Here is a 12304-nt window from a genome sequence, read left to right on the forward strand (position 1 = left end):
AGAGAGACGAGGAGGCAGCATCCCCAAAGCTCCAAGTACCAGCATTGTAGTCTGAAATCTTAAAAAAGCAAACTTAACTAATTGCCTCCTTCTTTTATACAGGGTGCGTTAATTTTACTAGCAGTAGCTATTGCAGAGCTAACCTTGAGGGATTTATGCATTTGTATACTTTCCAAGATGAACTCTTTGCGAAGTGGTAACCGAATGAGTAAACTGTTTGCTGTGTAGGCTTGGTAGGAAACTGTCGATTAAGAGTGAGTGGTATCTGCTGAAAGTGATGGCTTCCCTTCTCAAAGATTTAATACGTAGTCCATCCTGACAAAAGTTAGACGATAGTGTTAGACCAATGACGAAGATGATGATTGTGTGTGATACTAATAATGATAAAGCAGTTTGCATAACGATAGCTTAGCATGCTACTGCATGGTTTCATGCTCACCATGGCCTTTGGAGAATGGCACTGTCTAACCTCCACGTTACAGATGAGGAGACTGAGGCACAGAGGGATTAAGTTGCGGCTAGCTCGGAGCCTCTCAGCAGGAGGTGGAGCTAGAATCCCAAACAGGGCACGGCATCTGCTCATCACCTCTTCGCTCTCCCAAAACCCTTTAACTTGCATATCAGGGAGTGTTCATCTTTGTGTTACGGTTTTCAGTGGAGGGTCTTATATTTAGATATGCCATCAAGTTATTTCGGTAAAATAAATTCTGAGGGGCACCTGGGTGGCTCAGTCGCTTAAGCGTCCCACTTTTGATTTCGGCTCAGGTCATGACCTCAGGGTTGTGAGATCGAGCCCCACGTCAGGCTCTGTGCTCTGCGGGAAGTCTGCTTGAGATTCTCCCTTATCCCTCTCCTCCTGCCCTTCCCCCCACCATGTGTGCACGCATTCTGTCTCTCTCTCAAATAAATAAATAAAATCTTTAAAAAAAAAAAAAAAGGGAATTCTGAAACACATTCTTGTTTCAGCCCATTGGGAATCATCTAAATCTGGCCAAGGAATATTCCTCTGACCCCAGTTCTGTTTGAAAGAATCATGTAAACTTCTGTAAACAGAGATCTCTAATTGATCTCCATTCCATAATATCATAGTAATCCTGGAATAGCCAGACCTAACTTCTGGCTGCTTTTCTTGTTCAACTTGGATCTGAGATACACAGGATTTTCAGTTGATCCAGTAGTTAATATACTGTACATGGTGGAGGGAATGTCCAGTTAGATATTAGGGTCAGTAATTTGGGACAAAAGCAATTGCCCTTTTATAAGGTACCTCTCTCTAACCACTATGGAGCTCTACAGTGAGAGCTTTTTTGGAACATATTTAGATATAAAAAGTTTTCCCTGATGCTTTGGCTTAAGTGCATATAAGCCACAGTCAGAGTAGCTTGAGATCCATAGAGCTAAGTACAAAAAAGTAATCCTGCAAGGTGTCAAATGAGATTGGGCCTCCTGAGCCTTCTGTGGGTAGTCTTCCAGGAAACTGTGCTCATTACTGGGGGGAAAAAATTAGGGGAGGTGATCACATGAGTTTAGTGGGATGGCAGGTCCCAGTGCACAGATAGGCCACCTGAGCTCGCTGACCGGGATAGTGGAAAAGCAACAAGGTGTGGTTAGCCTCATCACCAGTCCAGGCAGGTAGCTTTGCAACAGCTCTCTGGGAGTTAAAATGTGAAGACAAACTAATTCCTACCCAGTCTGGAATGTCCATTCTAAGGATAGTAACAGGAGGAAGATGAGTCAAGTATGAGTTTGGTCCCAAAACACTTCAGCCTCTGAAGTATTTTTAGGGCCTTCCTTTGAGGATACAAGTTGAGTCTGCCCCATCACTGTCTGGTTTAGTGCACGCGCTACCATCCCTGAATGAATTAGGTGCCTCTATCCCAAAGGGGATCCGTCCTTCCCACCCCTTTCATACCAGCTAAGGCCCCATGCAGACAGTCTTCCATCATGCTGCCCAGCTCCCCAGAAATGACTCACTCTCCTGAAGAGTATGCACATTAAAGCAAAGGTCAGAGAGGGCTGGAGACCGCGATCTTTTTAAGAGTCTAACCAGCCACTTTCTGGAAGAGGAGCTCACGCCCAACAACAAATTTGGACAGAATTGTTTCATCCCTTAGTTCACCACGTTCAAGATTTTCTGATGAAGATGAAGTATAGATCGCTTCCTTTGTTTATTCCAGTGTAGAAAACACCAGCCTGGGGAGATGTGGGATTAGTACTGACTCTTGGTTTCTCAGTGGCTACTCAGTCACTGGGGAGTAGATGCTGTAGATGCTCTGGGATTCATCATTGCCTCAGTCCAGTCCTTGATTTATTATCATTAATTCAGCCTTCATAGTTGATCTCATTCCAAGGAGGGTTTGAGACAACCACACCTTCTGCCTGATGTAGGGGAGCATTGTTGGTTTTGACATATTGAGGTGGTTGTTACTGTCACTCTATGCTTGATCTTTTCAGTCCCTGGAATCTCTTAAAATTTGACTCCCATAAAACTTCCACTGAGATTTCCCAAAATGTGACCAAGTGAGCATTTCCTGAAAAAAATGGGACACTTAAAACTTTTGGCCCTGTGAAGTGTGAACATGGTGTCCAGTACCAGTGAGGTCCCAAGCAGCCACCTGGGGCTAATAACCTCACTTCCGTTCAAAGTGTCACTGTCTTTCCCAGTGATGACCAGCTGCAGGGTTAGAGTACCAGCCCATCTAATCAGTTTGAAAAACAACCAACCAACCAACCAACCACTGGGTATCCAGAAATAAGTATGACAAAAAGCTACAAAATAGATGGCATAAGTTGAGAGTATAGGTATATATCAGATTTCTGAAGGTAAACATGGTATTACAACTCATCTTATTTCCTTTTTTCTTTTCTTTCTCAGTGTTGGAGTTTCTAGATCAAAAGATGTACCACCATTTGGTCCACCAATTCCCAAAGGAGTAACTTTTCCAAAGTCAGCAGTATTTCGGGACTTCCTCTTAGCCAAAGTGATCAATGCAGAAAACGCAGCCCATAAGTCAGAGAAGTTTCGAGCCATGGCCACTCGAACGAGGCAAGAGTACTTGAAGGATCTGGCGGAGAACTTTGTCACAACTGCCACTGTGGATACCTCTGTGAAATTCAGTTTCATTACACTGGGTGCAAAGAAGAAGGAGAAAGTGAAGCCAAGGAAGGATGCCCATCTGTTCAGCGTCGGAGCAATCATGTGGCACGTAATAGCTCGGGACTTCGGCCAGTCTGCTGACATTGAGTGTCTTCTTGGGATTTCCAATGAGTTCATAATGTTGATTGAAAAGGATTCCAAGAACGTTGTATTTAACTGTTCCTGCAGGGACGTCATCGGGTGGACGTCTGGATTAATGAGTATCAAAGTGTTTTACGAGAGAGGGGAGTGTATCCTTCTGTCCTCCGTGGATAATTGTGCTGAAGACATCAGGGAAATTGTCCAGCGATTAGGAGTAAGTACAGGTTTTGTGTTTCCACCATCCTTAGATCTTCAATCCCAGATTCATGATGGCTTCCACTGTGGAAATTCCACCATGTTTATGGCACCTCGGGAATGCATTACTGTTTTATATGGCTACAGGGCTTAACTAAATTCTGTGTCCTTTTGAGCAGTTGCTAAATATGTGAGTCATGGAGATGCACCTGTTACTAACTGTTTGGAAAGGAAAAGTTAAACCACCTTCCAAAAGGGAACATGAGGATGTATTTTAATCGCATATCCGAAAGAAAAAAATGGAGAATTGTCTAGATATTATGTCTGTGTGTGGAGACGGACATGACAGGACCCTCTCAGTTGGGAGAAATGGGCACACAGTTGCTGTTGACCCTATGAATGACTGTGTCTTCTTTGCAACTTCAACTCTGTGCGTGTTTATATAGCAGGTGTTTTTCTTTAGTCTGCCAGATTAAATATATTATTACTCTCCAGCCACAGTTTCTTAAGGAGGTTTTATAGAATTACCCATTAAGCTAGACCTTAAAAAAAAAAAATCTGTCCTGAAAGAGATTTTTTTTAAATGTTGTTTTTAGTACAGAACCCCTAAATGATGTCCACGGAGTGTAACAGTTAATATTTCTGCTCCTGATTTTCACACAGAAAGATCCAGATTTTAGTTTGAGTCTGTCAAACCAGCTATAAGGATAAATCAAATATAGTATAAGAACCCAAACGTGCTGTGACAAAAGAATTTCTCATGTTTAAATCTTACCCCCAAGGGGATGTGTATTTCAGTTTTTAGAAAAGATTTAGTCAATTACGAATCATGAAAAAAGGAGAGTTCATACCCATTTCCTGTCCCCTTTCCTCCCACCAAATATAAACCTCCCCTTTGTTATTCAGACGATGTATTAGAGACAATACAATGAAGTCAGTGTCTGCTAGCCTTGGAGAAATAATTTAATTATTTGTAGACACTATTTACAGGAACACACCTCAGTGTGTTTAACAGTATTATCGGGTATATGTGCACAAACATAGATGTGATTTGGGGATGATTAAGTATGTGATTAGTTTATGTGCCTGGAGAACTGAGTTATCCTTGTGAGTCTTGAGATACACCGTGCTTTTGGTAATACCATAAATACCTCTTTTTAGGAGATCCACTGGGTCATCGTAATCTGTGCTCCTGAAAATACAACACAAACAAATGCCACTTCACCAACCACCAACATGCACATTTCATAGGTCCTTACCCATTTGCTGTTTTGTGGACCCCATTCTACCATTTTCCTAGAAAAGCAGTGGTGTGGCTAATGTTGACGGAGGTGCCTGATGTCTGGAACATGTTTGAGGAAATGTATTGTGTGTCTAGGATGACTTGCAGCAGGAGATTTTGGAAACAAACCAACCCACAGACCGTTGAGGGATTAGAACATAAGGTTGGTACAGGGCATTAGCAAAGAGGATCTCGAATTCATAGTGCCGATATGGGGAATGAGTGCTCTTTGGCAGGTGGTAGATTCAGTGTGCCTTTTATCATGGTGGAAACTGAAATTAACGGTGTCAGTTATGCAGGTACAGACCCAGGAAGGAATGAGAGCTGACACCTAAGGGGACAGGCAGGGCCCGCTTCATTCGTGTGCAACCCGTGACCCATTCTCTGGGGCCCACTGTTGGAAGAGCCCATGCTTGGTTGAGTGCTCTGCTGTTACTGTCTTGAAATTCTAAATAGTCTTTGACCCAGGAGCCCTGCATTTTGATTTTGCACTGGGCCCCACCAATTATATGGCCAGTCCTGGGTAGGGACATGGATAGGAAGCCCCCATTTTCCTATGGTAATTGAGTCCATGTGAGTATGTAAGGAACTCCAAATAACTGATCCTTTACCCTTTGCAAATGTTAAGAAGCGAGGAACAGAAGTGATAAATAAATAGCAAAAAGCAAAAGTAGGACAGGTAGCAGGTAGTTGGAAGAAATAAGGAGAAGAGACACGTAGGTCTCAGGAAAGGCTTGATCACTCTTCAGTCTGATACGTGGACGCTAAATCTCATCTGAAAATTGCATTAATATTTGAAAGAAGGCAGGGCATATGTCACACATATGTAGGCTTTTGGTAGGAAAGCATAGTCAAAACAAAATTGAAAAAGAAGTGAAGGAAAATTTTATTCACGGTGTACATTTTACAAAACTACTTTTCCAACAATTTCCAGTTAGTTCGGTTCATAACTTTGCAAGCTTTGGTCTTTCAAAATCTCACCGCGAAGACCAGCAGTGCCTTGTCCCATTTTCCTGAGCCCCCAGCTATCATGTATCTGTGGGAAGTTGATGGGCGATTGTGTGTACCTGTGTGGGTAACCATGGAAACAGACACAGTGGACATACACAGAACCAGCCCAGTCCCACAGCTGCACTTACACTCATAGGTCTTATTAAATAGGAATCTGGGTATTCAGAGTGTGTTTCATGGAAATGGAGCATTTATTAAACTGCAACTTTATCCATTAGCTCTGTGCTTTGGGGGATACGGGTATGATACGTCCCGACTTTAAATTTCCCACAAATAAGTGATGCTGTAGTCATCAGGTGACATTTAATGGCCTGTGGTTTTCTCTCAGTGCGTGTAAGTTACTCTCAGTGAACGCTTTTGAGGATGGCATTAACTAATGATCGGTGCCTCGGTGTGCTGTGTGGGATGCTGACCAACCTTGCGTCCACATTCCTTTTTGTGACACTGCTGTAGCTCACACTCTTGGGGAAGGTCAGAGCACTGAAGCGCCACTGCTTGGGGTTGTCCTAGGCCCCCAAAGGATGGACCCCATGAAGGAGAGGTGGCCCCCAGGCACGGTCTCTGCTGCCTGCAAGAGCGCCATCCTGCACACTAACCTTGTCAGCAGATGCCAGGGAGCCTGGGAGCCTGGCAGGCCTGCCCACGTTTAAGCCAAATTGTCCTCGTCACCCAGACGAGCAGGTCCAAATGGTGCTCATCTCTCAGGCAAGCCCCGAGGGGGCTTCCCGGAGGACAGAGTGGTACGTCCGGTGCAGAGAACACTTGCACATCTCCTAACATCCTGACTTCTGTGGCTACCCCTCCTGGGGGTGACCCTCTGAGTGTTAGCTGGGAAGGGGTTTGGGCCATTTTTTAAGTTGGATGAAATTGAGTAGCTTTTAATGTTTAATGGATGAAACGTCATGGTTTCGAAAGAGACTACATTTTCCCATCACTACAGTCCATCTGGAACAGCTGATTATGGTGAACTCAGCATTGTAATGTGCTTTAGCATGTCACCTGGTAGGTTGGCAGGCAGGGCTGGGAGGTCTATGTGCGTGCCTCTACCTTGCAGGGGTGGGGTAGGGGGCTCCACAGCAGCGTCTCATGGTCTCTTTCCCCTCAGATAGTGACTCGAGGCTGCGAGACCGTGGAAATGACCCTGAGGAGGAATGGGCTGGGCCAGCTTGGCTTCCACGTGAATTTTGAAGGAATCGTTGCAGACGTGGAACCTTTTGGCTTTGCCTGGAAGGCTGGCCTTCGCCAAGGGAGCCGCCTCGTGGAGATCTGCAAAGTGGCCGTGGCCACTCTGACCCACGAGCAGATGATCGACCTGCTCCGGACTTCCGTGACCGTGAAGGTAGTCATCATCCAGCCCCACGATGATGGCTCACCCCGGAGGTAAGGCACGTGAGGCCCTAAGCAGGGCTGGCCCTTCCTTGGCCTCTGTAGCAGGTGCTGTCCCGGCTGCTCCTGTAGGATCCGTAGAGGATGTAGTCGGGTGTGTCTTCAGCCAAAGTCGTTTGGATGTCGAGCATTGGAGCAATTGAAAAAGAGCTTTAAAAAAGTTATTAGTGTGTAATAAACGATCAGTTATAATTTTCTAAGCAATTTCCAGGGACATTGCCCACGTAAAGGCTGAGATATTACAAACTAAGGAGCAGAGCACCTGCCTGATTCACCTGGACCACTGAGAACCCATGTTTAAGAGGAAATATTCTTTATCATCGCTCAGTCCTTAGCAAGTGAAATACTCTGCATCACTAGAATTCCTTTCTATAGCGTGAAGTCATTGATTCTTAACAGGATATGTAAGAGATCAGTACTGTATGTCTGAAGGAGGGGTGGGACATCAAATAGACTCTGTGATGTGACTACTTCATTCAGGTTGAACTGGTTCAGGACATTGTCGTAAGCTGTCCCAAGAACCCTATGCAAAGAAGCTCAGAGGTGGACGGATAGAGGATAGGAAGAGAATGGCATTAGTGGGCGGTAGTGTTCCATTGTTAATAGAAAATAATCACACTGGACATCAAGAATATATTAGGCCCAGAGGGAAAGAAGGCTAATAAAGAGCAAGCCATCCGTGTGGGCTGTGGACCACCATTGTGCAGCAGAGTGCCTGGTAGTGTAGCCGGTGTGCCTTCTCACTCCAGCTCAAAAGGACTTCCTACAGGCCACCTTCCAACCTCTGGCTTGGAATCCCCGCCTTAGCTGTGTGATCTTGGGTCATGTGCGTGTTCCCTCTAAGCCTCCTTTGCTATCGGTAAGATGGGGATTATAATATTGCCTACCTCGTACTACTCTTATGAAGATTAAATGAGACTGATGCACGTAAAGCACGTGGCACCTTTGGGCATAATCAGTACCCCACACATTTTAGTTAAATTAAAAACTTTAGGATATTCATGTGAGTTTTTCCATGCTCTAAAAGAAATTCTTATCATTCTAAATAGCAAGATGATTGCCCGCTTTCTGGACGTACTTCCGTGGTCCCTGAGGTCACTCCTTGTACTTTGTCTCTCTCTTTACTTCATCCTCTGGAGCAGCGCTGTCCAGCCACAGCTCCCACAGTGACCACGGTCCACATCCACACTGTCCGAAACAGCAGCCCCTGGCGACACGCAGCTGTCATGCACTTGAGCTGTGGCTAGTGCTGCCGAGAACGTGAATTTTTCATTTCAATTAATTAAGATTTCCTTAGCCACATGTGGCTAGCGGCTACTGTTGATTAGCTAGATCAGCTCTAAACCATGACATTTTTTTTAGAAAACAGACCAGAGGCATACCACCTTCCTCCCTGGCTAACGTGCAGAATATTGCAAAAGCCCGTCTCTGTTTAATTTCTTACCACTTGCCACCCACCTGACTTTCTGTGGCCTTGTTTCCTATATCTGCTCAGTAGGTTTACAAAATAAAGGTTGAACAAGTTGAAATTCTTCTTGAGAGTAGCTGCCGCATGTCTCGGGAAGTATCCAGGATGCTTCTCGTTGCCTTCCCAAGTTCTGTCCCGTCTAGTCTGTTTGCTTTCCAAGAATCCCACCAATCACACACAGTGGTACGAGTGCGAAGAAATCAAAGACAGAAACTATTTTCTTAAAAATGAGACTTGGAAATAACCAAAGGCAAGTCCTTTAGACCTTTGAAGCCACAATGTTGTGTGAGTGAAGTGTTTTAAAATAAATTTTAAGCCAGTTCCCAGAAGTTTTCCCATATAGTGAGAATTTTTTCTTCCTTTGGTAGAAATATAGATTTACAAATCTGGTGAGTTATCTGTCTTAGAGGTTGATTACTGCTGTGGAATTAGACAAAAAGGTTACCGTGTTCTTTTGAGTTAAAAAAATAACATTTCTCGCCTGTTTATAATTCTGGTCTACTGTTGCTCAGTAGAAATTTCTTTTTTTAGGCTTTTCAAGAGATCTGCTTAATAAAGATGTTAAAGTTATTATGGTTGGTATTTAGAACATATGATTTAGAAGAATACAGTTTCCTGAGAAATACTGAATTGTTTTTCAGCTCAAACAAACAAACAAACACTACCATTTAAAAGTTCTGGCTGTTACTTTTCTATCCAAGGACGCATTATCTGTTATCTGCCTTGGTCTGCACATAATGAATTCTTCCTTTGTTTTAAATGCAAATGTTCTTATTGAAGCTGTTCAAGATATTTAGAGATTTTACCTTTGTTTCCTCAGAGTCTCATTAATGTCATTCCCTGAAGGTACAGATTTCTCTCCTGATTAATCTGGAATAACTGTCTTCTGTATTTTTACCTTAGCCCGGATCAGAATTCGCTATTTGCCTGGTGGTGACACTCTGCCTGTCCCCCCACCCCCATTTCTGCAAGTCACGAAGGTTTAAGGCCTTTCGGTTCAGTCTTCCAATTTGGTGGGAATTTGGATCTGTAGATTTTTAAATCCATATTTCTGTGAGTTTGGGCTGTGACTGTCTAGGCTCCTGATAAAAGTACTTTCTGTTGTCAGGCAGCGTCACATAACAAGAAGTTACCCTCGCAATAACAGCACTTTGCTTTAGACCAAGATGCAAGGGTGACACGTCATTTTAAATTTCATGTGTGCTTTTGACTCATTTAAAAAATTAAAATACAAAACTTTTAAATGGAACATCACTCAGTGCCATTTTCCTTGGCACAAGGATCTGCCTCAAGCTACAAGCACATATGTGATTTGTGGCATGGATAATTACCGCCACCTTGTTCACACACCTTGTTCACACAAGTGTTGCAAGCACTTTGACAAGGGGCAAAAAAAAAGACGTTCATTTAAATGGACGTGTGTGTGTGTGTGTATCTTTAATGCGAGAGCCATAGGACTACAAAAATAGCCAGTGCGTTGCAAGATACTTCTTTGTGAGCATCGCAAACGATGCAGTGAAAAATGTTTGGATTCATTTTTGCCATGTATCAGCTGGATTTTTTCCTGCAGGGTCTCAGTGGGGAATAACTCACCTCCAGCCTGTCTGTTCCCATCAGCAGTAGGACAGGCCTGTCCCCTAATAGACTTACTTCCGGTTGTTCACATATCCGAAGGTGTTTGCTTATGACTCAGAAGCTGCTGGATTAAATGAAGTCTTTAGTTGGGAAAGTATTTCTCAAAAGCCACCCCACGGTTTGAAGTCCTGTTCTCCGGTGTCAGGGTGATGGTAATTCAGCTGTCCCTCAGCTTGAAAGGAAGGCAGAGCCGTTTTCCCTTTTCCTTGTGGAGTTCCAGAACACACTGAGCAGGGAGGATCCCTTCGGGAATGCTTATTAACTGATGTCGTGCTGGGGTTGGACCAGGAGCGAAATTCACACAGGCGGGGGAATGAGTGGCAAGAAGCAGTTGGGGAATAGCACTCTTCATATGGAAATGAGCTTTGAAAGGGAGGAGGGTATTTCCCAAGCAGACATCTCTGTGGCAAAGATGAAGAAGACTTGGCTGAAGATGCTTCATTAAGCTCGTCCTCGGTTTTGCAAGGGATCCCATTGCCCCCGCTCCTAGCCTTCAAAGGTGACTGACACACTATCAATGTCATTTGAAGGCAAGCACATCAATTTAAAAGGCTGCTATAAAGGCAATAACAACTCATCCGAATTATGCATGAGTTGTTATACAATGTGAGTGATACAGTAAATATGTCCAATAAATGTGGAATTGAAATTCCTTGCTATGGCGTCTCTGTTTCATGTGACTTTTCATACTTTGTTGACATGCCATCCCAGACATATTTTTCTATATAATGCAAAACAGTGGAAATTGTCTCACGTCGTCTTGAGCCTAAATAGTTGTTCTCTCATCATTCTATTGAAGCGTTATGCTCACTTTATAAATTTATTTTAATTTAAGCTATTCTGTAAATCAAAGCTTGACGTTGTTCTGCTTTGCTGCTGGTTGTTAGACCATTCCACTCCCTGAAGTCCATGCACCTAGTTCTAGAAATTGAACTAGGAAGGGAAACTCAGTCTTGTCAAGTTAGCAGGTTGGAGAGAGAGAGAGAGAGAGATCTCTAAAGTAGATGGTGAATTGAAATCTTGACCTAAGTGAGGTTTTTAAAGTAGAGTTCCAACTTATTTGTGTGGACAAAAAAAATCAGTTACATTTGGTATTGTCTTTTTTTTTAAGATTTTATTTATTTTTTGAGAGAGAAAGATAATGAGCACAGGGGTAATGGGCAGAGGGAGAGGGAGAAACAGGCTCCCTGATGAGCAAGGAGCCCGACCCCAGGACCCTGGGATCACCACCTGAGCTGAAGGCAGACCATTAACTGACTGAGCCACCCAGGCGCCCCACCTTTGGTATTGTCTTAGGGGTACCCTCCAGGAATAACTTTCAATGTGAACTGTGAAAGGTTCTGCCTCCTCTGCCCTGTCCCTCCAATGTAGAGTTCAGATGTTTCTCTCCCTCCTTGAAGTAAGAATGTTGCATTACAGAAGGAACAAAAAGGTGCTGGCCTTGTGTTTACTCATTCAGTCATTTTGTTAACCCTTAACTGGTTTGCGTCCAAACTGTGCAGGGCACTGAGGCTATGCAGGTGGGGAGGACAGACATCATCTTTACTTCCGTGGACTCTTTATTTGTTTACTTGGCATTCTAAAATACAGGTTTCCCATTCAGAAATGGTTTTCTCAAACCATGGCAACAATTTCTTACTTGATACTAAGTATCTCAGTGCAGAAAATGCTCCACCTTCTGCAGTCAATAATCTAGCTTTGGTGCTGCTACCTTTTTAGCAGTTTGAAATGCTCTAACGCCGCCGACATTGTAACAGGAGCTCAGAGGGTGACAGTGAGCTTGAGGGTGAGCGTTCTGTTAGGCAAATAACAGGTGCTTGTGTGACAAGTATACCATGCTAGGATAATGGGCATTCTCTTTCATGGAAATCCATTCATCAAAAATCGGGCATCAAATAGCTATTGGGAATCTTCTGCTTTTAACTTTGAAGGATGTAATGCAGTGAAAGGTTATTTCTGGTCTCAAGCTTTCTATGAAGAAAAAGGAAGGAGGTTGGCTTCCTGAAGAACTTTCTGAGCCCGTGTTTTAAGTTGAGTGGTGTGCTGGGTGTACAGTAGGGGAAGACTCAGTTGTCCCTGTGGCTGTTGA

At 43.7% G+C, this 12304-nt stretch overlaps 1 protein-coding gene across 7 annotated transcripts in view; it reads left to right on the forward strand.

Annotated features, from left to right (window-relative positions):
• The window catches only part of SIPA1L2 (signal induced proliferation associated 1 like 2), a 213519-nt gene that overhangs the window by 151254 nt on the left and 49961 nt on the right, over positions 1-12304 (forward strand). For all 7 annotated transcript variants that reach the window (XM_073879047.1, XM_073879048.1, XM_073879046.1 and 4 more), the window contains 2 exons: positions 2876-3452; positions 6832-7106. In XM_073879047.1, coding sequence (XP_073735148.1) covers positions 2876-3452; positions 6832-7106 — 852 coding nt within the window. The remainder of the gene's footprint in view (positions 1-2875; positions 3453-6831; positions 7107-12304) is intronic.

The sequence above is a fragment of the Callorhinus ursinus genome, unplaced genomic scaffold (genome assembly GCF_003265705.2).
Source record: "Callorhinus ursinus isolate GAN/ISIS: 27379988/994484 unplaced genomic scaffold, GSC_fseal_2.0 scaffold32, whole genome shotgun sequence".
Taxonomy (NCBI): domain Eukaryota; kingdom Metazoa; phylum Chordata; class Mammalia; order Carnivora; family Otariidae; genus Callorhinus; species Callorhinus ursinus.